The 26945-nt window shown below is 46.0% G+C and overlaps 1 protein-coding gene and 1 long non-coding RNA gene across 3 annotated transcripts in view; one reads left to right on the top strand and one right to left on the bottom strand.

Moving 5' to 3' along the window:
* The window catches only part of SRBD1 (S1 RNA binding domain 1), an 855271-nt gene that overhangs the window by 103961 nt on the left and 724365 nt on the right, over positions 1 to 26945 (bottom strand). For both annotated transcript variants that reach the window (XM_086927787.1, XM_086927788.1), the window contains exon 20: positions 8479 to 8655. In XM_086927787.1, coding sequence (XP_086783913.1) covers positions 8479 to 8655 — 177 coding nt within the window. The remainder of the gene's footprint in view (positions 1 to 8478; positions 8656 to 26945) is intronic.
* The window catches only part of LOC147709212 (uncharacterized), a 63700-nt gene that overhangs the window by 17166 nt on the left and 19589 nt on the right, over positions 1 to 26945 (top strand). The gene's annotated exons all lie outside the window — the stretch shown is intronic.

Genomic DNA, 26945 nt, shown 5'->3' with positions numbered 1-26945 from the left:
CTTACACCTCTGACTCATGTCATATGACTATTCCTTTTAAAAACCTCGAAGGTCTGTTTACTTGCAAATGTTGTCATTGGCAGAGCTTTATTGAGATTTAGAAGCCTTCAGAGAAGAGGGCCGGACATAACAGCCCGGACAAGTTGGAGTCGGTAGCTTCCACTCCCTGGCCCATATCCCGTCCAGTAGCCCTTAGCTCTATTCCCTATTTGAGATGTTTTTTTGCCAGTGGCAGATCCCTGCCCAAGCACTCCACCGAACTATGGGACTTAATAAATTCGGTTTCTCCCGAGCAAGATTTTCTCACAGAGACATGGCTTAAACCCTCCTAAACTCCAGCCATCACCTTAGCCCTTCTTGAAAAGTACTGTATTATCAGACTGGATAGGAAGACTTAAGTGGGTGGACGCATTGCCATTGTATATAATGAAGCACTGAAAGTGTCCATCATTGACTCTACTTCAGACAATGACATAGAAATCTGTATTTTTAAGATAGAACTTACGCCACAGGATTGCTGGAAGGGTGCTCTTGTATAGCGACCTCCCGGCCCTCTCAAGGATTTCACTATTTAAATGATGGAAAGTATTGCCCCTCACACCATTTCCTCCTAGTAATTTCTGGTGCTAGGGGATTTTAACATTCACGCTGAAGATAGTGGGAATAGTGAGTCCACTAACTTCCTCGCAGATATGGCCTCCTTAGGATTAGTAATGATCAAGGCTGGCCCAACTCATTCGGCAGGCCACACTCTGGACAATATCCTCTCCAACTCTCCTCATATATTTGCAGAACCATCTTGCCCAGTGATCTGGTCGGATCATTCTCTGATTAATTTTCAGATAAAAGGTATTCAGTCTTGTGACACTCCTTTCATTCCCCTTCGTAATTTTAGAGGACAATGGCATAAGATTACGCAGGATTCCTTTGGGAAAGGTTTTATACCCCCTTCATTTGTGGAACCTTTCGACATCGAGACTAGGCTTGGGACATTCCATGAGGCTGTAGAATCAGTCACAGAAACTCTGGCGCTGTTAAAACAGCAGCACACTAATTCCCATAGAACACATGGAGCCTGGTACACCTCTAAACTTTGAAGGGAACAATCAAACTTTAAAAAATTGGAAAAAACGCGGCATAAAACACGGCATAAAACACAGAGTAAGTGAAAACAATCTATAAAACGGCTCTCGCACTCTACCATAGGAATATTAACAAGCATTTACAATGCAATGGTTTCGCCTTTGGAAAAGTTAGAGCTATTGGCATTGTAAATGACAAAATTTGTATTTATGTGTTGGTTTTGAAAACAGATAAATAAATGGCATTGTCATTTACATTGCTATTAGGTAAATCTCGGCAGCCACTCTGCACTCCCTAGCATTCTGCAGTCACTCTGCACTCCCTAGCACTCCCTAGCAGTCTCTCTGCAGTCCCTAGCACTCCCTAGTCACTCTGCACTCCCTAGTCACTCTGTACTCTCTAGCACTCACTAGTCACTCTGCACTCTCTAGCACTCTGCACTCTCTAGCACTCACTAGTCACTCTGCACTCTCTAGCACTCCCTAGCACTCACTAGTCACTCTGCACTCTCTAGCACTCCCTGGTCACTCTGCACTCTCTAGCACTCCCTAGGCACTCTCTAGCACTCCATAGCACTGCAGCCAGCCTTCCCGCCCCAGACTGATATCCACTGAAGCGACGAGGAGGTCCGGGCACTCCCTGGGACGCTCCGTGCCAGGGGTTGAGGGTGGCGATTAGCGAACGTGCATTCCACCGGAAATCTTTTAAATAAATCCAGTTTAAAGAAAACGGAGGGTCGGTGGCAGTCAGAACAGAAATTCTATTAAAAAAAAATATAACCTGCAACCCACGGGCTGGTCCAAGCTACGAGTGGAGATACTCAGCAGCGCGCGTCACCCGAAATAAACCCACGCAGACAATAAAGTATCCAAGAGAAGAACTGGGCAAAAGCAAGACAAGCTGGTTAAATACAGTAAGACTTGTGCCAATCGGAGGTTTGAAGCCTGGCAACAATGTGATGCAGCCTAGATGAACAAGGCTTCGAGGCGCCTTCGGGCCCGGGAGAGCAGGTGGGAAGCCGGGCACAGCGCTCGAGCCACATCCGGGGAGCCCGACTGGTAGGTCGGTGCCGGGGCTAAGGGGCGTGTGCACTGCCGCGGAGCCGGTGGGGCGGGCCAGATGTCACCTTGAGGGCCCGCTCCGATAGAAGACAAGCGAAAGGACACCGAGAAAACTTTCAGGGAGCCGAGCCTTCCAGCTGGCAAGACAAGCAATTCATTCCAACCTCCCCTGTCTGTCTCCCTCTCGCGGCCTCCTCCTCTCCCCTCCTTTCTGCCCTCCTCCTTCCCTCTTTTCCTCCCCTGCACTGCCCTGCCGCCCCCTTTCTGCCCTCTCTACTCCTCTACCCTCCCTGCCTCCTCCCCTTTTTTTCTCCTCTGCTCGCCCATCCTTCACAACATGATACAATCTACTTTATTGGCACGACAAGTCAGACAAGTATTGCCAAAGTAAATACATGACATACCCCCGCCCTCTCTTCTTTCCCGCCCACGCCCCCGGCGTCTACGTCATGAATATACACATATATACATCCATAGAGCTATACAGTATGTTGACGCCGCCTGCTGCTTTGCCTGCTATTGGCCCGGGTGGCGGTGACGAGAAACACCCCATGCACTTCGTTGCCGCACAGCGTTCAGTTTCTGCATCATGGCTCTGTGGTGTTATTTATTTTATTATTATTTTTTTCTTCGCATTTCAGGTCATTTGTATGGTGCAAGTGATAATGCTGGCAGGGTTCACGCAGGCGAAACCCAAAAACACACTTTAGGAAAATGAGCTCTCAGAAAGCAGTGAAAAAATGTAGAGCTAGCGTTAAGACCCATTACACCACTTCCCGATCAGTCTTCTCGGAGAGAGATGGGGGTTGGGGGAGGGAGGGGAAGAGCGGGAGAGAGGTCTGGAGAAGCAGGAGGAATTAGCACGTCCCATTAGCCTCCGTCTAACCTTGTTAAACAAGCATTTACAATGCAATGGTCTCGGCATTATTAAAGGTAGAGCTATTGGCATTGCTCATGACATTTTTTTTTAAATAACCTAAATAAATGGTATTGTCATTTACAATGGCAATAGGTGAGCATTGGAGAGTAGTAGAGAGTATTCGCGGACACAGAGCCGCGCACACACACACAAAGCGCGCACACACACACACAGAGACAGAGCCACGCACACACACACACGGAGCCACACACACACAAACAGACAGAGCCACGCACACACACACACACAGACAGCGCCACGCACACACACAGACAGAGCCGTCTGTCTGTGTGTGTGTGCGTGGCTCTGTCTGTGTGTGTGTGTGTGTGTGTGTGTGCGCGTGGTTTTGTGTCTGGGAATACTCTCTACTACTGTCTAATGCTCACCTATTGCCATTGTAAATGACAATACCATTTATTTATGTTTTAAAAGAAAATGAAAAAAAAATTCATGAGCAATGCCAATAGCTCTACCTTTAATAATGCCAAGACCATTGCATTCTAAATGCTTGTTGACGCTTGGAGGCTGGTTTCGGCCTCCGGGAGTGGTGGTGCACGTTACATGATCCTGGCAGCAACTTTAAATAGTTGCTCTTGTTCTAGCGCTCATTAGCTTGTCTGCACATGGTGGCTGAATTTCGCATTTTTGCCAGTCTGGCCTTGGGAGCAGACAACAAAGTCTTTTAGGAGATCTTATTTTTTATAACCAGACTTCTGACCACGTTTGTCATTTGTGTAACAATAGCCACCTCACAATGACCTTTATACTTTGCTTCTTCATTCAATGCAACTATTTCAATAGGAGTTAAGGCTACAATGGGTGAAGACCGCAAATCTGAACCGCACTGAAATAAACTAGTAAAAGGCACTTCTGAAAAAACACATAATAGTGCTATACCAAATGCTTATTTAAATCTGATAAATAAATAAAAAACACAACTTGCACTTGCTGCATCGCCGACTCAGTGATGCAGCAAGCTCAAGGTAAGTGGTTTTATTTATTTATTTTATTTTCCCTATCCTGTTGTATGTCGACAGCCCCCTGCCTCTCCCCCACCACCCAACCACTCTTACCTGTAACGGCCCCTGCCTGGTTACCAATATACCACACTATGACTAATGCGTAATTCTCTAATAAAGAAGACATCTGTATAGCACTATGAGGCATTTTCTTTTTTAGAAAGCACCTCAACTGGTGTGTATCAGTGCTTCTTAGATTTGTTCCTTTTGGTTTGCAGTTGTACACAACAGTTGAAACTTTAACTTTCTGATAAAAAAGTCTTTTTTGCAGCATTAAACAAATCACGTGACGCTTGGTATGGTGCATTTTGCTATTATGTAGCTCTTTAAGTAAGAAGTGTTCCTCTAACTCAAACAAATGCTTCCCCTGGTATCAATCTCAGTATAGTGAGACACTGAGACGTCTCTACTCAGCATTAAATCTTTGCCCTGTTTGTTGCACATAGACGCCTGGAGGAGACCGTATTCTATCACATGTAATCATCTACACACTCATGAATAAACAGAATTATTTCTTTTACCCAATGTTAGAAGGTAATATTTCTCTGTGGACTTTTCGTCTAATGTATTTTTCTATAGAACTGCCAGTTAGGAGGCCTAGCAGCAGGAATAAAATACAATAAATTACGACTAGCATAAATATACTAATTGTATGCACATTTTTCTGGGGGAAAGCAAAATCCTTTTCAGAATCGGTTGTATATGGCTGTTTGATTCCTAAGTACCTTGTGATGGGAGCCTGCGGTCTCTTTTGTTACAGCGGGAGAGTCCCGGTACACCCATGCTGTTCTTTAGTGTATGACAGCAGCGGCCTCAGTCCCTGCTGCCTTCACCCCCATATGTCCTGGACCTTAAGGGAGCCCAGTATGTGTCAATCATGAAAGGGGCTAATGGCCGCAGAGGTGCTGAATGTCACAGAGGGGTGTCAGATTGTAAAATGTACCTAGAGGTGGGAGGGGGCGGGAAGGGGCCTTCTTCCTGCCAGCAGAGTTGTATGGACTCGCCCTGCCCGAACAGCGTTGTTCTAATATTTGACCCTTGAGGCCGGGCTGCAGCGCCCCTCCTCCCAGCACACACACACACTCCGCACTGCCCGGGCAGGGTCAAACCACATCTCTTTATCTCCCAGGTCAGGGCCCCTCGGACTCCATGAACACCTCCGCCCCCAGGGTAACATCTGCTGAACTTTAAACAAACCCAGGGAGGAGCCTACTCCACTGCGCACCCACCCCCCCGCTCTCCCATTCTTCATCACTCCCCTCATCATCCTCGCTGGACATTTCTGCTGTCTTTAACTCATTACTCCTGTCCGGTTTCTCTAACTGGTTCTGCCTGTCTTTGTCTTCAGTTTTAATTCGTCTTTCCTTCTCTCATTCCAGGTCGTATCCTTTATGTCTTCCATCACTCTCTCGGCTAGACCCATACTTCTTTTCTACCCTTCGGGTTCTTGTCATGCACTTTATGCGAATGTTAGGCCAAATTCACCCCTCTCCCCAAATTCCTTTAAATTCCGTGTTGCAAAAACACTTGTTAAACGCAGCGAGGCTAGCTGCCTCCTTGATGGTTTTAAACCAGGATTTATACCCAGATGCACTGAGACAGCCACGCTCCAAACAGAGGACAATGCTCTGGGCATCTACATGGCATGATGGTGGAGCCTGGCGTCCGCTACTCAGACCCCACTGGATGCCCTCCTGCTACTGGACAGCAAGCCCAGCCAGGTAAAAAAAAAAAAAAAGACAAATCTCTGCCAAGAACTTGACCTTAAAGGCACACGTAAGTGCATGAGCGAAAAGTGCACGCGTCCAAATAACCCGACTCAGGAGAATGAAGCATCTCCTACCCATGATGAGCGTACAATAGTAGTTCAATCTCTAGACCTCTTGAGACTCCACTACGGCACCGCTTTCCTATCCGCATGACGAAGGTTCACGTGGGGCCCTCGCAGCTACACTTCTAGACGCTGCTCCCCTCCTTCGGAGTTCCAGAAGATCGGACAGCTCTCTGGAATTGTATTCTCTCTGAATTTGCTACCCATAGACGCCAGAAGTGTGTTCAAGGCTGCTTGCATCGCTCTCAAACTCTCCACGGAGAAGAACGTTACTGCCCAGCGCCATGTCCGGAGCTTCACGACAAGTTACGGCTCCTTCTCACCCCCCCTCTCCAAGAAGTCAAAAGCGCTACTCCAATCATTCTCTGGGAAACGCCCTGAAACGCTGAACTCCATTGCTCCAACCAATAGGCCTAACACGTTGAATAACCTTTTTAAATGCGACGTTAAAGTGCTGTGTTTTGATTTAGCAACGTTTTTTCACACGAACAATGAATGCTACATAAATAAAAGTAAAACGAACACATATCTCTCCCCTCTCCCGCTACTACATACCATTCCCTGACCCACTTTCCCCCTCTTCTCCAGCCCATCCCCCAAGCAACGTCCACCAGGCCCACGGGCTGAAGTACGAGCTTCACAAGGGGGGGCGGGAAAGACACGGACAACTAAAGGAACGGACAGGAAAGGAACCACTCACCTGGACTTCCTCGGCCGGCGGTCGGCCGGCAAATGGCCCAAACAAACCTCAACCAGCCAAAAAAAAAAGCCCCACCCACCGCCGCATGACGTGGGCAAAAGAGAAAAATTCTCGGGAACGCCCCCGAATCTGGTCCGGCCTTGACGGACAGATCCGGCACCCAATGGCTAGCCTCCATTTATGGAGCTAGCCAATGGGAGCCGGGGCACGTTCCCGAGTCCTTATTGTAAGCAAAGGATTTCGCCTGCGCCGAAAAGCTGCGCAGAGCGCAGCCTTCGGCAGGCGAAACCCAAAAAGGCACAAAAATTCCATATTACCTCTAGGCTAAGCCAAGCTGGAAATTCTACTAAAGAACTCTACAAAGGTCACAGTTGTTTTACCAACCCCATATCCTGTACTAATCAGACCACCCCCCTCAGACATTATGTAATAATATTGCCAACCATTTTGAGGAACAAATTAATATATGATCAATTTCCTAGTGACTCTAAACTCTCTGATATCTCTCTCTGTCCTACTGTTTACATCTCAGAGAGAGAGAACGAGGGCTGCCTTGAGAGCTTTCATGCTTTACAGGTGCCTCAAGTAGAAGAGATGTTGAGAACAGCTAAATCTGGATCACCCCTCGATATTTTGCCAGCCAACCTGTTTGCCTTACTAGCCACGCAACTAGCCCCCACTATCTGCACTATATTAAATGCATCCCTGAGTGAAGAAAGACTCCCACGCAAATTGAAGTTGGCACAAGTGCTCCCAATTCCCTCAACTGAGTTGACAAACTACCGCCTCATTTCACTCCTCCCACTCAGGAGCAAACTCCTGGAAAGACATATTAATACTCTGCTCATGGGTTACTTGGAATCTCATGGCAACCTTGACCCCTCTCAATCCGGTTTCAGACCCAACTATTTTTCTGAAACAACTCTCATAGGCGTCAAAGATTACATCAAACTTGCCCTGGACAAAAATAAGGTGGTACTGCTAGTACTACTGTCCTCAGCTTTTGATACCGTGGCTCACCAGATGCTACTCTAAAGACTGAATGAGATAAGTGTACAGGGACTGGCACTCAAATGGCTCGTTAGTTTCCTGGACCAGCTTACCCAAACTGTCAACTTGGGCCCTTTCCGGTCTCATACCTTGGAGCTCACTAAGGGGGTACCACAGGGCTCCTGTCAAGTTATTAAATGGCAGAGGCCCTAGCTACCTCGACGAAAAACTTAAGTACTATCTGCCTGGTAGATCTCTTCGTTCTGGGATAAAGTGCTGCTAGCTCTCACTCGTTACAGAAAACTTTGGGCAGGGGGCAAAGCTTTTGCATATTTGGACATCGTGTACTGGAACTCATTGCCCATTCAACTACGGAAGTGCAATAATATCCTCCACTTCAGGAAACTCCTAAAGACAGAATTTTTCATCAACTGACCAACCTGGCTCTGCATATATCGCTCCTTTAGCGCGGAGATACCCCTTCAGGGGTGATTGCTGTGCTAAATAAAATAGTAAATTAGCGTTTTGCATTTGGGTAGGGAGAGTTCAATTTAGCGAACCTACATATCGTGTCTTCGGTTACGAAATTACAGCATCACTCCTTGACTCCTTGAATCAACAGGACTCCTTAAATCAATACAACAAATACGCTGATCCCTGGCAATGTGCTGAGCACAGATGGCAGCCCTTTATAAGTGCTGCATAACCTTTTCCAACAGTACCTCTGGGTCTAAACATAGGTAAGCGGTATCATAGTAACTTTCCTATTTAAACGCCTTTGAGGTGTCACCTATGGAAATACTTTTCATTGTTCTATTCTGCAGGTGTGGCCACTATCTTTAATTCAATGGCTTTGTACCGACTTCACCTCTTACCTCATGGCGACCTCGTATGATTCAGGATGAATACAAGTTTGGTCCAGCGGATTTGGCTTTTGAGGAGCGGCCGCTGCTGCTGCTTTGCCCTTCTTCTTGACTGGTTTACCAACTGCGCTTGCTTTGGTTCCAACAGCTGGTCCCTGGGCCTGATTTCCGGGTAGTTCATTCTGCTGGCTGATTTAAAAAATAAAAAAAAGCATTATTTTGAGCTGAGTGACACTTTTCACTCCATCTGCACAAACACAAAAAATAGAGCAGATGTCAACCGGTCCTTAGTCCAGAAATATTAGACTAGTTGTAACAATCATTTGCCTTTCTCAAAACAGCTGCAAATTAAATCTCAAATGAAAACTGTATTTCTGATGTTCAAAACACTGAAAATTAAGGATTCACAATGCTTGCAGTGTATTGCACAAAGTGATCTGCCAAATTTAAGAATTACAAATTGTGTTAGCAAACAGTAGGCGATCTTTACGAAATGGCTACATATTTACAAAGGCGCCGCTGTGAAATGTGTTGTAAAGACGTCTTTCGCAATGTGCAAATGTGCAGATTGTATTACTGCACATATTGCGAAACTTGCATGTAGAAGGGGTGGTCTCCAATCTTTTGGCTGGCAAGGAAATGCACACATGTTCTGTACCTGCTTCCCTGCCCCTGTGTTCACAAAGTATTAAATGATTACAGGCAGCCAAGGGTTGGGGTGAAAACCTGGTGTCTGCGCAGGTTCAAGGTTTCAGTCAATTGTTTCAGCTGTGTGCCTACCCCAAGGTGTAATACAGCACCAGGAGCTGGAATAAGATCAGCGCAGGAAGCTGAGGTAAACACAAAAATAAACGTTTACAAATATGTTCTGTGCTTGTGGGTAAGTGCGTGTGGGTGTGAGAGATAGAGGGCATATCTTTGTGTTTGAGTGACAGTGAGTGAGCGACACGACAGACAAAGTGAGAGAATGAGTGACAGTGAGTGAAGTAAGAGTGTGTTGGAATATGAGTGTGGGGGAATGTGAGAATGAGTGTAAGTGAGAAAAAGAGTGAGTGAGAGGGTCAGTGACTGAGAATAAGGAAGAATGAGTGAGAGTGAGTGCAAGTGAATGAGAGCCCATAAGTGAGTGAAAGTGAGACGGTGTGAGTGAATAAGAATAGGTGAGGTGGAGTGAGAATAAGTGAGACTGAGTGAGAATGAGTGAATAAGAGTGAATAAGAGTGAGTGCAGGAATGAGTGATCGTGAGGGACTGATTTAAAAAGTTAGTACCAGACAGTGAGTGAGAATTAATGAATGTGAATACGGAAGGATAAGTGTGAATGAGTGAGAGAGATGTGAGTGAATGTGCATGTGTCTAAGAATGTGGTGGTATGTTTGTAAGTCTGCTGTTTGCCTCAAGGCACCCATAGAAAAATGTTGATCCCGACATATAAGAGGCAATTCTTAGCATAACAGGCACTTGTGAAAACTAGCACTGGCTTACTAGAGGCAACACCTGGCATATGGGACAACCATGGCAAAATACTGGTACTGACAAACTGGAGGAAATATCAGGAATACTGGGAAGCACCAGCAAAATGGAGCATATTGTAGGTGATCCCTGGTATAATGGAAGACACATGTCTTACATACTAGAGGTATTTTTGGACAAAACGATCACCCGTCGCATATGCATGGCATCAATGCCAACATTCTGGCACCAGCGAATTATATGTAAATTTTGGCTTAAGGAGGGACCAGGTATGTATATTGTGGGAATAAAGGAGGGCTGGGTGTTAGCATCCAAGACAAAATGCAGGTCCTGGCTCAATTGAAGTTATTTATTTAAATCAGGGGCACCCACAACCTCTCAAAGCAAGTATTATGCCCCAGCAATTTAAAAGATCACCATCTACCACCGTAAAGCTGGTTGGTAAAAAGAGTTTGAGGTGTGCCGCAATGATTAAATAAAAAAATAAAAAACGTTGCACGAGAGCATGTCCTGCCTGCAACAGCAGGCAGAAAAAAGCATTTAAGAAAATAGTGCTGAAGGCTATAATTAAAACATAAGTAGTAGCAACACATATAACGGGGGTGTCCTTATGGAGGGTACAAGAAGAGAAAAAGCAGTACTAAGGAAGGTCTACTAAACCTATTGACCAATGAAAAGACCCCATTTACATTGGACATTGACAGGAGACAATTAAAAAGCAGGGTGGAAAGTGGGCAGAGCTTCATGTCCATATCCTGAATACAGCATGTCTTGAAGAGACAGCGCAGGCGCTGCCTAGGCGAGACCTAAATATAAGCGACATAGAACAATTGTAAACATGTTAAGTCAATTAAGAGAAAAAAGCTAATAAAAGACATTTCAGGACAAACAAAACATGTTTTTCTGGCACTATACATTGCAGGAGCAACTTAGTGCTTCATTTGTGCTTAGACATGGTGGACACTGGCACTTAGTTTTGAGGACTTAGACTTCTTTTTCTTCGTCTCACTTTGAACAAGAAGAGAAAAAGGAGGGAAAAGAGAAAGATAGGAAAAAAACTGTCACAAAAGGAAAATGCAAGGATGACATTAACTTTCAAGAGATATATAAAGAGAGAGGATGAGTACGGTGGTCGACGAAAGAGGCAGGAGAAAACATCAAGGGTAGGGAGCAATCAAAGCATTTGGCAGCACTGGCATAAAGCTCCTAAGCCAAACTTTAGGTTGCCAGCTTTTATTTTGCATTTATTTTCTACTGACCTCAGTTTCATGAATGCACTTCTAAGGGGCACAGGTTAATTGGATAAAAAACATTTCTGTAACTAGCATAATAGAATGTGTTTACCGCTTAAAGTGAAAGATATATGATCATGTTAATGGTGCTCTAGCTATTACAGGACATTCTGTAAGCACTATTCAAAATGTGCACCCGTTTTTTAAAGGACAGGTTAATTTAGGTATGTATGGTACATGATCAAAATGATGCTGCAGAGTATTCCAGAAATCTGAATTGGAAATTTTGGAAATACTTTTAATGTGCTTATGGAAAACATAGCACATAACTGAGACAAGACAGTCAAAACTGAAAGAAAAAATTGGCTAATGATGCATTTTCAAGTTCCCTCAATTGACAAAACTGGTGACATCACACCTGTATCTCTGCAACCGAAATTCGATAAAATCATTCTTCCTCTCTCAGTACTACAGTTCAAGTTGACAACCCGCAGAAGAGAACCCCTCGTTTGCACCAACTCAGTCCCCTCCTTAGCCAGTTTCAGTAAATGTATGTATACATATAGTATTTCTTTACAGCAACTCTAAGCCAAAAGGTACTGGAGTGCTGTACATAGTCAAAAGAGGAAATCAATGAGTAAGAGAAGATGGATTTGGTTTGAGAATGGTTAATGCATTGTAATGAAGTTTTCTTTAGGAGGTGAGCCTTCATCACATACCCAACCTACCATAGATGGAGCGAAGTTAGCGCTCCAGCTGCTCATGGGGAAAAAGGCCTACTTTTGGCGGCTGAAGAGCGGATGTGCTGAGGAGAAGACGCATAAGGCGGGTTAGAAGCACTGACCAAACACCATCCTTAATAGACAGTTATTATTTCCAACTGTCTCACACTCATTTTAATTTTGACACCATGATTTTCCCTAATAAAACTTTCCTTAAATCACGGTAGCCAATTTTACATCTCACTTTTTGATTCTTTTTGCACACATTTTTTCTCACTGCAATTTAACATCCCACACCATTTCAAACTGATTTGACTTTTGGTACGATCCATCACTGGTGGTTCCTTGGGTTTGGAGAAGCACATAATTCCAACAGGTGTGTGGCTCCTTAATCGGACCATCTTTGGTTCTATCCCAGATGATGAAGCTCTGCCATATGGGTGGGCTGATGGGATTCATTTCCTTTTTGTTGTACACACTTTACAGGTAGACACAGAGTCCGTCACATTTTTCTTTGCCCCCATTAGTTGTAGAGACCATTGACAGTCCTTTTGTATTGTTATATTGTGTACTGACCATATGTTTGAATTTGATTTACACAAGCGCACAAAGGTGGCAATGCCTATATGCGCATGCACATCTATTTATTAAGTCAACCGGGTGGTCATATGGACATTTGTACAGTAGGGTATGGTGCTCTCAAGGCAGTAAGTCTCCTCCCACCCACAACGAGACACACTCTAAAGAGAAAAGTCTGTATAGAGATACAAATATATACACATATGCCTAGGCACACAAAAATCAGTCCATCCTGTTTCGAAGGCAGTAACCAAATCAGTAATCACAGGAAGTCCTTTTCGCATTTTCCTTTCTCTTTATTTTCTCATTCCTTTCTTCTAAATGTAGTATAATAAACACTGGCAGCCGACACATGTTTCGTCCTATGGACAAGGCTCCAAACAATTCAATATTTAGAACGATACATAGCAATATGTAATTTAATAAAAACAGAGGTTACGCCAAAAACTGGAAGATACCAAGTATGACCAACACCATCAATCCACACGTGCGCCATAAAAAAGATCTGGATCTTGGTAAAAAAAAAAACAGTCTTATAGAAACCAATCACCTGATGCATGATATTATGGGTACAGGAGGAGTATCCACTCCCCAGATCCGAAACCCAAAACAGAAAAAGAAACAAGAAGTGACTGGACCACATAAACCTGCCCCTATTAGAGACAGAAGGGAAAATAAAGTGGAAAATGGAGCTAATAAATGGTAGATCCATCCCAGGACACAAAACAGAGATCAGGCTTTTAATTGAGGAGGAACACCTAGATGTTCTATTTGTGACAGAGACCTGGCTCGACACCAGACCTAATCATGGCCCTCCCTCCAGGATTTGCCATTAGAAGACAGGATAGGGTGGGAAAAGTCGGGGGTGAGGGGAGTGGCCATCCTACATCAAGAAATGTAAAGCTGCAGCGTTTCACCTAAGTCTGTACTCAACTGTGAGACAATACTTTTCAGCATCAGTCTATCCCCCACCCAAACCTTCTCAGGAACACTCCTTTATCGACCAACAGGACCTTGTAATGCCTTCCTTGTGTCCGTCCCCCATCTCATGGCAGACATTACCGGGAGTAAAGGTGCTGCGAAAATACTAAGCGGCCTTAACATTCACCTAGACTAACACAATAACTCCGCCACTAACAGACTAACACAAGACATGGATGCCATGCAACTCAGACAGCATGTTTATTCGGCAACACATGAAAAAAGGCACATAATATACGCAATCTTTTCTAATGACTAAATTACAGGCAGCCACACTGATACCAGTTCCCTGGTCAGACCATTTCTTTATCTCTTTTACTCTGGCCAAAACACAAGCACAAACCATAGGGGGCAATGCCTTAAAGCCAGGTAGGAAGTGGCCTAGAATCATACCGGACAGTGTAATCAAGTCCCTAGAAAGGCAAATCCTGATCTTGACAGGGGATGTAGAGGATGCAGACATGCTTTTGACCAATTGGCTCAATGAAGCGGCAGAAAACTGGAGTTGGAAAGAGAGGATAGTGATCAACCGTACAGAGAGGAAAGCAGCATGGTTTAACAACCACCTCATGTCTCTAAAAAAACTTGCAAAACAATTTAAAGGAATCAGTGGAAATCATATGACCCAACCATCAAGGGCCAATACAAAAAAGCATTCCGACTCTACCACAATGAAATTAAATTAGTCCAAGCCAGGTATTTCCAAGAGAAAATAAACTGGGACAGTCACTCTTCAAAGTGGTCAGATCCTTCACGTCCATAGAGCCAGATGTCTCCCTGCAATCCTCATCAAAGGAGAGATGTAATGAACTGACAGTCTACTTCAAAAATAAAATAGAAAATATCTATAACTCCATGCAAGGGAACACAGATAACCCAGACCTACTCAAAGGAATCATGGACACCTCGGTTCAGGTCGCAGGTCCCGTACTAACACACTTTCCAGCATTAAGGAAGGAAACCACAGGCACTCCCCGGATGTGGTGTTGTTGCAGGAGATGCATCTGATTGGTAATCGCTGTATGGCGCTGTATAAGGGTGGATACAAGTTAGTGGCACATGCTGGATTTACCTCGGGGTCCAGGGGGGTGGGGATCCTAGTGAGGAACTCCTTCCCGCTGACCATTCAGGCCACATGGGCGGATAATAGGGGCAGATACATAGGCGTTTCGGGGTTGTGGGAAGGGAGAACTGTTACCTTCTTGTCTGTATATGTCCCACCTGCCCTGCCCTTTCGTGACCTGTGCAGAATGTTTGGGACTTTGCCTTTGGGGATGTTGATTGTGGGGGATGACTTCAATGCGGTGATGAATGGCGAAGTTGATAGACACATCGTCCGAATCCTGCCACCGTCACGTAGGTGGTTATCGGATTTTGCAGAAACCACTGGGCTTGCGGATGGGTGTCGACTGAGAAACCCAGGGGAAATACATTACACACACGCTTCTGCAGCGCACCACTCTCTCTCAAGAATTGACTATATTTTGGTGCCGACGTCACAAGTGGCTGGGATCCGAGAGGTGCAACATCTGGGCAGAGGAATATCCGATCACTCACCGATCTGGCTTAGTGTAGAGATGGGACAGAGAGATGTGGGTAGGATTGCCCCCATAAGTGCGTGGCACCTGAGAGACCCCTCCACCAAGAAGGAGATTATGCAGGTCACTGGACAGTATTTCCAGAATAATGTGGGAACGGTGGAGTCAACGTGTTCCCTGTGGGAGGCATACAAAACCGTCGTCAGAGGGGAAGTGTTATCACTAATCTCAGGAAAGAGGAGAAGGGGTTGGGCAGAGGTAGATAGAGTAGAGGCAGAGCTGAGGGCCCTGGAGGGGGAGTCGTCGAGGGATGGTACCCCAGGGGGGTTGCACCGTCTGAAGCTCCGCCGAGATGAATATAGGAGCCTGGCGAGAGATAGGGCTAAGGAGCAACATGCAGACACCCAGAGCAGGGTTTATGAACACGGAGACAAAGCCGGGAAATTGATTGCGTGGCTAGAGAAAGGAGAGTGGGGATCTCGGCTGGTGCCAGAGTTGCAGGCAGAGGGCTTAGGTAGACTTACAGATCTGCAGCAGATAGTAGAGGAGTTCTCTGCTTACTATACCTCAGTGTAAACAGCTTCCAATGCGTATACAGCGTCCGATAATGCAGATAAGATACAAGATATTCAGATGCCTGCACTCTCGGAGGAAGACAGTGCATATCTTGATTTCCCCTTCACGAACGAGGAGGTTGCGCAGGCTATCAGAAGGGTACATTCTGGGAAGGCCACGGGCCCGAACGGAATCCCCATAGAATTATATAAATTGAATGCAAATAAGCTAGCGCAGTTTCTCCGCGATATGTTTATCGAGAGCAAGGAGAGGGGTCGGCTCCCATATGATCAACGGGTAGCCAATATAATCGTTATACATAAGGAAGGTAAGCCTCGGACGATGTGCTCTTCCTATCAGCCAATCTAACTTTTGAACGCTGAGCCGAAGGTGCTAGCAAAATTGTTGGCGACCAGACTGGTCAAGGTCATTGCGACCCTTATCCATCCGGATCAATCTGGCTTCATATCCCGCCGTAACACAGCCCTTAATATATGGAGGCTACACGGGATTCTGGCTGGTGCGTCACATTTACGCGAACCGGCTGTCCTGTTATCATTGGATGCTACCATGGCTTTTGATAGCGTTGAGTGGCCCTATCTGTTTGCGGTCTTGGGAAAGATGGGTATTGGAAAGGAGTTTGTCGATTGGGTCCGCCTTTTGTATACAGGTTCCCTCGCCAGAGTAGTGGTGAATAACCACAAATCCGCTGACTTCACTTTGGGAAGGGGCACACGACAGGGATGTCCCCTTTCCCCATTGCTGTTTGCATTGGCGCTTGAGCCACTGGCGGCGTGGGTCCGTTGGGACAGGACGATTCGAGGGCTGCGGTGGATGCCCGAAGGGAAAGATAAAATCTCGCTCTACGCGGATGACATTCTGCTCTATCTAAAGACCCCTAGGGAATCCCTGATTAGTTTTCTTGACGTCCTGGCCATATTTAGAAGATATTCGGGCTTCGCTATCAATTGGGGGAAGTCAGTGCTATTTATTTTTAGCGGTGAACCACCGGCTATTCTGAGCTCCTGCCCATTACAGATAGAGTCGGTAGGATTTCGGTACCTGGGTATATATGTAACCATGGACCCGAAGCTACGATACGATAATAATTTGGGGCCCCCGTTGGCCAGACTCCGTAGGGATGTGGCGAGATGGAAAACATTGCCGCTTTCCCTGTTGGGTCGCGCAGTACTGTTCAAAATGATGGCCCTTCCCCATTTCCTGTACGCTCTCCAAAATACAATGGACCCTGCGCCTCCCTCATATTTCAAGGAAATAGAGTCTCTCCAGCGGCAGCTCCTCTGGGAGGGCAGACCGCGAATTGCATTTCCCAAACTCACCTTGCCTTGGTATGACGGAGGGATCGGGTTACCAGACCTCAGGAAATACTATTTGGCCACCCAGTTGGCGGCGATCAACCATACGGTCTATGGATCACCCCGGACCCTGGATATGCGATGGATCGAGGTCAGATGCCTGGCGGAGACTATATGAGAGCCCTTTATGCCAGAAAGAACCGACCTCCCCTTGTTGGGCCAGCAGCCCACGCAGTTCAGGTGTGACACGCGACTAATCGATATCTTAAGTGGGACGGGAGAACTACATTAGCTACCCCGTTGTGGAGTTCGGAGGGTCTGGGTAGCCTGTGGAAGACGAAGGGCTTTGACAGGTGGGATCTTATCGGGATCTCACAAGTCAAAGATATGTGGGGGAAAGACGGAGTTCTCATGTTTGACCCCCTGCAAGAAAGTTATTAGCTGCAAGAGAGTGAGAGGTACCGGTATCTCCAGGTCAGACATGCCTTGCAGGCAAATATTCCCCGAGGTACGGTGCCCCCGGAGGCTTCCCCACTGGAGGACCGGGTATTGGACCACCATCTCCCAACCAAAACTATTTCTCTGATCTATAAAAAACTGATCAACCACACTGAGGATCCGTTGGTAAAAATTAGAGAGCAATGGGGTGCTGATGGTCTAGTGCTGGATGATGAAGATTGGAGAGAGGCGGTCTCGTCTCCGAAAGTAGTAGCCATTCAAATGAGACTTAGGTTAGTGCAATTGAAGATTTTACACCGGTCTTACATCACAGGTTTTAGGATGCTGCGGATGGGCTTGGCGGAAGATGGGAAGTGTAGGAGAGGTGTGGGGAGACCGGAACGTTCATGCATGTTTTATGGCACTGCACCAAAATACTGAACTACTGGGTCAAGATATATGACAAGATTCGAGAGGTGTTGGGAGTGGAATTGCTGTTGGAGACCCGACGTTGTGTCCTGAATGTCTGGGAGCTGACTGATCTGAATGCTCATGGGAAGCAATGGGTGACTCTGGCATGCATGATAGCTAAGCGTAATATCGCACAGTTGTGGGGCGCCAGCCAAGTGCCGCAGGTGGGGAAATGGATGGAAGATTTAGACTGGTGCATGTTCAGAGAGAGGTCAATGTATGTGGCCAGGGGTCGACCCGGGAAGTGGGGGAAAATTTGGGGTGCGTGGAATAGCTACAGAGGGGAAATATGTACTCCTCCAACTGTAAATGAAGATACTGTAGTGTTGGAATCTCAATGATCCCTGAGCAAAATCATTGATATGTATTCGGAAATATGAAAGTGTATGAATAACTTTTGCGATTGTATTACTCGTCACCTAATGCTTTGTTTTGAATATGTTAATAAAAATATATATTTTTAAAAAAGCAAGGAAACCACAAGCATGATTCTACGAAACATTAAATCAGGCTCCCCCCAAGACCCAATACCCCCACACATCTTGCTACAGGGTGGGGATGTCAAGCTGACCACCGCCACAGGGCTGTTAACACTATCCCTCACTCAAGGGAGAGTTCTAAAAGCATGGAAGCATGCTATAGTCCGACCCCTACTTAAAAAACCTCACGTAGACCCTATAGACTTGGGGAATTACCGCTCCATCTCCCTCCAAACCATTGTAGGAAAAATTGCAGAAAAACATGTCAAACTGGCTTTGCCCCATTTCCTAGAGGACAACGAGGTGCTACTCTGGATCCAAATGGGGTTCAGGCCACTGCACAGCACTGAGTCAGCTTTGCTGTTGGTCCCAGAGGAACTCAGGGGAATCCTCAATCAGGGGGGTACTGCTGCAATCCTGCTGCTCGACCTTAGTGCAGCCTTTGATACGGTGGATCACAAAACACTGATTTACAGGCTGAAGAAAGCAGGGATACAGGACAGCGCCCTAAAATGGATAATGTCATTCCTAAAAGACAGATCCTTTCAGACAACGGAAAGCGGACATTACTCGGATCCCCTAGAGATTGCATGCAGAGTTCCACAGGGCTCCTCCCTCAGTCCCACACTTTTTAATCTCTACATGCAACCTTTGGCCAAGATTGTCCAGGAATTCAGGCTTTCAATCGTATCCTATGCTGATGATACCCAACTGGTTGTCTCAGTAGCAGAGGGTCCCAAATCAAACTATAATCAAGTTGTTCCTTATATGGAAAAAGTAGCAGAATGGATGACTAGCTGTAGGCAAAACTGAATGGTGGCAAAACAGAACGTAAATTCTTAGGAAATAATCCCCCACCACGAGTCACCATTAACTGGCCAAAAGTATTGGGATGTCCTCCCATCCATAAAAATTCCATAAAGAATCTGGGAATGTGGCTGGATCACATCCTCACCAAGGAAATACAAGCTATGAAATTAGCTGCCACCTGTTTTGGAATACTATGTATGCTACGTAAAATTCTAGGTTTTATTCCCGAGCAGACCCAGAGACCAGTGATACAGTCCCTGGTGGTCTCATGATTGGATTACAGGAATTCCCTTTATCTGGGATCACCCACATATGTGGTGAACAGACTACAAGTGGTACAAAACGCAGCAGCCAGGTTACTTAGAAGTATAACGAGGCATGAATCAGCAAAAGGGGCACTGAGGCTACTTCACTGGCTAGCGAACCAGGCCAGGGTCAAATTGAAATCATTATTTATAGCGCACAAAGCTATGAACGACAATGGTCCGGCCCCCTCAGAGCACTCTTCACCCCATATGTGCCCGAAAGAGCTCTAAGATCCTCCTCAGATCATCTTATCAAAACTACAAGGATAAAGAGATCCAGAAGGGGAGGAAAATAATTTTCACACCTGGTGCCAAAGCTATGGAACTCCATGCTTAAAGAAATGAGACTGCTCATGGATGAAATGAGGTTCAAGAAAAAACTGAAGGCATCGCTGTTCCCTGGATAACTCTCCGCATCACCTGTTTTAGTCTGCTCCTCAGCGCTGGGAAGCCCCCGGGCAGCAATGCGCTCTATAAAACTCCTAAACAGAAACATATTCATCTTTTCCTTTTGACTGAGCAGGTGCCAAGGCCCATCTCTTTTGTCTCTTTTTGCATACTCTTGTGCTTTTGTCCATTTGCCACCTTTTGTCCCACTTTCTCTCTTCGCTCTCTTCCGCTCCGTGTCTTTACTCTCCCCCTTTTTTGACCCTCCCTGGGCTACTTTGCCACCTTTTGTGCCTCCATCCCCACTTTTTGGCCTATTGTGCCTCTTTCGGTCTCCGCCCTCTCTCACTCTATGTGCCTTTCTTTCTCCTCCATTTTCAGCCTCTCTGGGCTACTTTGAAACCTTTTTTTGCCCTTTCTGAGCATCTCTTCATGTTCACCTTGAACTCTCCGCACCCCCTCCTGCGTTTCTTTCTGCCTTCCCCTCTCTTCTGCTGCGCCTTTATTCCCACACTGATAGCCACAATCACATCCCCTTGCGCCTCCCTCCTACCAAGACCTACTTAATGCCCCATTGAGCAGGTGCAAAGGCCCAGCCTCGGTCCCAGACTTACCTCAGCTAGTCTTCCGATCAGTCAAGGCCCTTTCAGACGCAGCTCCTCGCCTAAGGTTTCTACACCTCTCTGCTGCTGCTCTCTAGCTCCTTCTCCTTCCTCTCTGCCCTCCACTAAGAGTGGGTACAGCACAAAGCATAAGGTATTTCACAAACTAGGGCAAGCCCTTCATTTAGGGGTGCCCAACACTGCAGTAATCACTTAACAGAGCATCATAAACGTAGCTCCAACCACTGCTGTACTTACTCAATGTAGCATGTAACATGAAAACAGGACACAAGTTACCAGGAAGTGTAAAATAAGGAAAAGTAAGGCAGAGGGGACAATCCTAAGTCTACTGATCCCATGCAGTGCAGGTGGTCAACTATTTGTCGGAATTGGTCAACAAGGGTTTAGCTTACTGCACACTTAATGTGAGTAGTTCTGCAATTTCAGCGGGTCACGTCCCAGTACATGAGGTTCTGGTGGGGGGGGCAACCATTGGTCTGTAGACTGCTAACAGGCATTTGCTTGTCCTTTCCTCATCAGCCAAGTTATTCTTGACTGTGGGACTTTAATGTGGTTCTAAGACTACTACAATTATGGCAAGAAAATACCTACCTTTCCTGAAAGGAGTTAACAGGTAAGTTAGCGGTACTACTATGCTTCATCTCGGGTAAACGAAGGTCAGATGTCCGTGCACTGGAAATCACTTCACATATGTTCCCCCGAAAGGGGGTGTCGTTAACGATTGGTCAACGCACCAAATCTAACACCAGGTTGGTGCAGTAACCGGAATTTCCGGGGCACCCAAAATTGTGCATGGTGCGCTTCCTCAGGGCCTATGAATCTATGACTGTGGAATATAGACGTCTGGGAGTATCACAACTTTTTCTCTCTCCCAAGAAGCCTTTCAAGCCAGTATCAGCTACCATTATTGCCAGTTGGGGGAGCTATGCCCTCAAAAGCTTTCTCCTTCTGGAGCTGTCTAGAGGACATCCTCCGAGCAGTGGACTGCTCCTCAGACTCCACATTTAACTTCACGCCTATCATTGGCATTGCTTCTCTAGTTGCCCATCAGCTTTGAACTAGCATAATCTGTGCCTCCGGCCCTGACATAGAATATAACATTTCCTAGATCTCGTGAAGGAAAGTTGTAATTCTATTAAGGACGCAGAGGTGAGGATTATCCCTCCCAATTCAAGTTATATTTTCCTTATCCTTCCACTATGAACTGAAGCCTTCACGTTAGGCAAGTATAACTGGTGCAAGGAGGGTTTGAGATAATGAGTTAGCAATGTCATTGTAAACTGGTGATTTGCTGGTCAATGGAGGGATGGTTCCTGCAATAAAACTTACTGTTGGTTCTCAGTGCTGTTACTGTGTGATGAAATATGTTATTCCGCTTGGAACTTATTCTGGTTATCTTTGGTTTTTCTACAGCATCGGATCAGAAGCAAGACCATTGACAGAATAGTGGAATGATGCATGTTTAGCTCAAAGAAGGAGGAAGTGCTGTTCCTTGATGTTGGGACTGATTCTATGGTTGTTTCCCATCATTACAAAGACTCATGAGATAGGTTGTCTTTTGTCTAATAAAATGTGTTGTTTAAGGCTGCTGAGCGGATGTAAATGGATGAGATAAGCATAATCCTTGCCTCCGCGTCCTTAACAGAATTGAAACTTTACTTCACGAGAGCTAGGAAACTATATTCCCCCCATGTGTAAAATTACGAAGTAGTATTTCCTGACAGGAATCATGCAAATACAGTGCCAAGTATTGCAACAGCCATTTTCCACCCATAATCCCTCATGTAACAAGTATTGGAAATGCAATATGTCTCACATTTGTTTGAGTTACAGCTATTGGCATTGTTATGTTATGTTATGTTAAGCATTTTGTAAAGCGCAAACAGCTGCCCCAGCAACGGGGCGTCCCGGCGCTAGAACCATAACACAACCAGCTGAGTAGAGAAAAGAGGGAGACCTACAGGGGGGGAAAGAGATGAGTTTTAATAGCTCTGCGGAAAGCTAGTAGGTTGTCGATGCAACGGATGTGGAGGGGGAGGGAGTTCCATAACTTAGCCCCCAGTAATTTGAAAGAACGTCCTCCGATGCGACAGAACTTCGTGTGGGGTACCATGAATAGATGTTGCCCCTTGGACCGGAGGTTGCGTTGTGGATTGTAGGGCGTCAGCAGCGGGCGGAGGAGCTCTGGACCCTCGGTATTCAGAATTTTAAAGGCAAAGATGAGGGCCTTGAATAGGATGCGTGCTTCCACGGGCAGCCAGTGTAGTCTGTGAATGATGGCTCTCGCGGAGCACCTACTAGGCAGGCCTACTATTGCCCTGGCAGCCGAATTCTGAATCCGTTGGAATCTCTTAATTTCAGTTTTGTTTGCTCCTAGCAGCAGTACACTCGCGTAGTCCAGGCTGGCCAAGATGGTTGATTGTACGATAAGTTGCCGCGTTTTGGAATCAAAGTAGCCTAAGATGGGGTTGAGGCTTCTCAATAATCCAATACAAGTTGCGGCAACTTTTTTAGTGTGCGACTGGAAGCTAAGTGCAGAGTCCAGCCAAACTCCTAGGTTTTTTGCCAGAGTTTTCAGGGGGGGGTGCTGGGCCCAATGAGTGGGGCCACCAGAGGTCACTCCAGCTGTTAGGGTTTTTCCCCAAGATCAGCACCTCGGTTTTGCCACCGTTGAGTTGGAGGCAGTTAGCTGTCATCCATTTAGCGCCGGCGGTCAGTCCATCCCTGAATCTAGTGGCATCGGGAGAGGGAGCCTCGTTGAGGCTGATGACCAACTGTGTGTCGTCGGCGTACGACATTATTGTGAGGTCCCATTTTTTGGCAACCTCCGCCAGGGGTTGCATATATAGATTAAACAGGGATGGACTGAGGGCAGAGCCCTGTGGGACTCCTTGTCCTATGTCTTGGGGTTGGGAAATGAACGGAGGAGCAGATACCCGGAAGGATCTGTTAGTCAGAAACGATCGGAACCATTGTAGTGCCAAATCTACGATCCCGATGTTTTCCAGGCGTTTTAGTAGGATGGCATGGGAGACCGTATCAAAGGCCGCGCTGAGATCGAGCAGTATCAGCGCGGCACTTTTACCGGTGTCCATAATTTCCCGTAAGTTTTCCGTGGAGGTAAGGAGCGCGGATTCCGTGCTGTGGCCCGGCCTGAACCCATGTTGGGAGGGGTCCAGGATGTTGTTTTTCGCCATGTGATCATTGAGTATTTTGTTTGCGTGGGCTTCCGCTAGTTTCGCCACCCATGGGAGCAATGAGACGGGCCGGTAGTTCTCCGGTTTGGAGGGGTCTAGGGAAGGTTTTTTTATAATGGGAGTAACCCAGGCCTGTTTCCAGCAGGTGGGTACCGTGGCCGTGGCGAATGAGAGATTGAGGAGTGAGGTCAGGGATGGGAGGAAAAATTCCAAGGCTCCCAGGAAGTGGATTGGCCTCATCGGATCTGTGGGGGCGCCAGATTTCACCTTCCTGCACAGTTTGGTAAGTTCCTCGCCAGAGATAGCAGGTAGGCAAGTGAGCCTGGAGCCCTCGAAGGTGGCATTGGGAGAGCTGATGTCCTCTGGACTGTACTGGGTGAAGGAATTGTAAATTTTCTTCACTTTCTCCGTGAAGAAGGTGGCTAGATCTTCACATTGCTGAGTGGAGGTGATGTGAGATGCCGCCTTGTCTACGTTTTGCAATTTTTGAACGATTCGAAAAATAGTTTTCGTGGGGTTGGGGCTAGCTTTGATCTCGTGAGCGTAGAAGGCTGCGCGGGCTATGCGTATTGCTCTGTGGTATGTTCTAAGCACAGCCAAGTATGCGTTTTTGTCCTCCTGCTTGTAGTCTTTCCTCCATTGCCTTTCCGCTTTCTTACAAGCTTTCCTCAATATTTTGAGGTTCTCATTGTACCAAGGGTTGGAAGGGGTATTCCGTCCTTTAGTCCACTTGGCTGGTATAATAACGTCCAGTCCTTTGGTGATCCAGTCCTGGAAAGACGCATATGACGTTTCAATGTCGTTTGTATCCTCCAGGTTAGGTTCACCTAGGCTGACCGCGAGGTCACAATGTTGGAGTTTGTGCCAAGGCCGTTTTAGGCATGAGGTGGGTGCCTTTTTTACGGGAGGGGAGGTGCTCGGGATTGAAAAAGTTACTAGCGAGTGGTCAGTCCAGGCCATGGGTTTGGGAGCGTCAGTTGTAAATGGCAAATTCTTTCATTGTGTGTTATAGAGTGTATGTATGTAGTGTGTAATGGAATTATGTGGGTGTGATTGGATTAGTTGGCTCTGGAATTGATTGATTTGGATTTGTGTAGTGTGGAGTGGATTTGTGTAGTTTAATTATGTGGCATGGTGTGCTGCAGAATTCTGTGGATAGATTGGGAGTAGAGGTGGGGCACCCATTTTCCATAACCAGAGAGGCAGGCTCCATTTCTTCCTGAAGAGGCATCTTCTTGTTCACCTTGGCTTCGCCTCAAGGCCCAGTAATTGTCCTTTAGGCCCTCAGGCTACTGGTGGGTTGACCGCTGTCAGCAAGTGGTGTTGGAGACTTACTTAGATGTTCTAAGGTCACAGTCATTGAAGTTGCCACTACAGTTCATCAGATAGGTGAGAATTATTGAGCATCTGAGTAATTGTGGAACTGCTTGTCTTCTCCCCATCCATGGGTAAACTTCAATAAGGGGACGAACAGGGGGCACTCAGCCATGTTAGCTTCCTCTGAGCTCGCCTCTTGAGTGGATAGTAGCCAAGCAGATAATCCTGTCCCACTAGTGGGGCAGGGGGAGAGCCAGATCTGCTGGACACAGCCTACATCCGACAGAGGCCATGGAGATATAGGGCCACTGGTTGAGGGTCGGAGCCCTGTATGGTGGAGGTAAGCCCTGTTTCACCTTCCCACATCTGGTGTGCTTTTCCAGACCATGCAGCGGCTCGCCACTAGTTAAAAAATTTCGACTAAGACATCCGCTATATAGGTATCTATTGAGAAACCGTTTCTGGCCAATATTAGTGCAAAGATTTAAACAATACGTCCATCAAGTCATTAAGTGTGATGAGCGCCAGCAGACCCAATTATGTTGAACTGCAGTCTTGAGAGGATAATACCACTGCCGTACATGCTGAAATAGCGGGTTATCGTGCGTGCACCAATCAAAGAGACCTGGAAATTTTGGGGCCTTTAATACCAGCGGCCCATAATTTGATTTGCAAATTGCGTATCAGGTAAATACCGATACCATGGGCACGGGTATGCACTGTATACAAGTGTGCGAGCTTCAGATTTTGGATGGGTATGATGTGATAATTGCCCATGCTTCCGTCCACATCCGTTTTGGACATGCTCAAACTCAGGAATTATGCCATATTGTATATGGTGCAAACAGAGGTGGGTGAGCCAGCAAATTAACAGAGTGAGCTGAGCCAGAACCGAGCTAAGGGTCTGGCTTGGCTCTTTGAGCCACTGTGCGAGCTGAGTTCTGAAAATGTTTGTCTTGTAAATCATACAACAAATATCAAATAAAATATGATTGCGTTAAATCACAGTTCAAAAAGTGGCTTTCTTTCACATGTGGAACCTTTGACATTATGTCGATTAAAGCAGTGCACTGAGAAGTACTTATTAAAAGTGATAGTTTTTAAGCAGGAACTTAGTACCTTTCTGCCCCTGTCCCTACCCTAGTGAAAGCCCCATTAGTGAACTACGAGGCAAAACAGTTGACACATGCACCCTCTATGTGGCCGAAATTCTTGAAGATAATGAAACATTATTGTCTTTAAATCATACACAATATTCTTTTGTACAGCTTATATTTGTAACACAGGATTTTGAAGGTGCTTACATTTGCTATAATGAAGAAAAAGGAGGATCAATAAAATAAAATCTTCGCCTAAGATCACTCAGTTTGGTTAAGCGGGGAATCTGTGTTTGATACAGGTTTTTCTGGTTTTACTTTGCACAAACCAGCCACTAAACAGATATTTGTGTCTCCTTAGTAAATCAAATATTAGTGCTTTGTTTTACCTCTTTGAGTATGAAGGCAGATGAGAGACAGTGCAGGCAGGCAGAAGCCATATTAAAAGCTGGGTTCCAGGTTCCAACAGAACCTCGAGCGGAGCCAGTCTTCAGCTTCAAGCTTTCAGCTGCTCATCCACCTCTAGGTGCAAATTAGGCAGACAATAACTAGAAGGAATGGCAATAGGTGGACTTGGTCTAATCCCATGTTTGCAAATAGGAGTTTGCTTCTGAATAAGAATTTGCTCTGAAAGGTAAATGAGTCCCACAGATGTGTGTGGGCCCTGCTTATTTGTGAGAAAGTGTGTATATCACAAGCCACACAATATAACGAACTGAGGATCCCAACGATTCAGGAAATTCAAATATCCATATCACAAAACAGTAGTCAGGATTCTCGGGGGAGTCTGTGTGTTACTGTGTAAATGTCCCCAGCATATATGCGTCTGCCATATCTTTTTACTTCGTCCACTCTGTCCTGTTTAAAAATAGTTCGTCACGCAAAAGCTAGATCCTTTATAGTCTGTTTCTCATTTAATTAACAGAAGACATAGCAGCTTCTCTTGTTACCTTGCTCGTT

This window comes from Lissotriton vulgaris, chromosome 6, assembly GCF_964263255.1.
Source record: "Lissotriton vulgaris chromosome 6, aLisVul1.2, whole genome shotgun sequence".
Classification (NCBI taxonomy): domain Eukaryota; kingdom Metazoa; phylum Chordata; class Amphibia; order Caudata; family Salamandridae; genus Lissotriton; species Lissotriton vulgaris.
The sequence above is the reverse complement of the archived record's forward strand: the minus strand, read 5'-3'. Positions and strand labels throughout refer to the sequence as shown.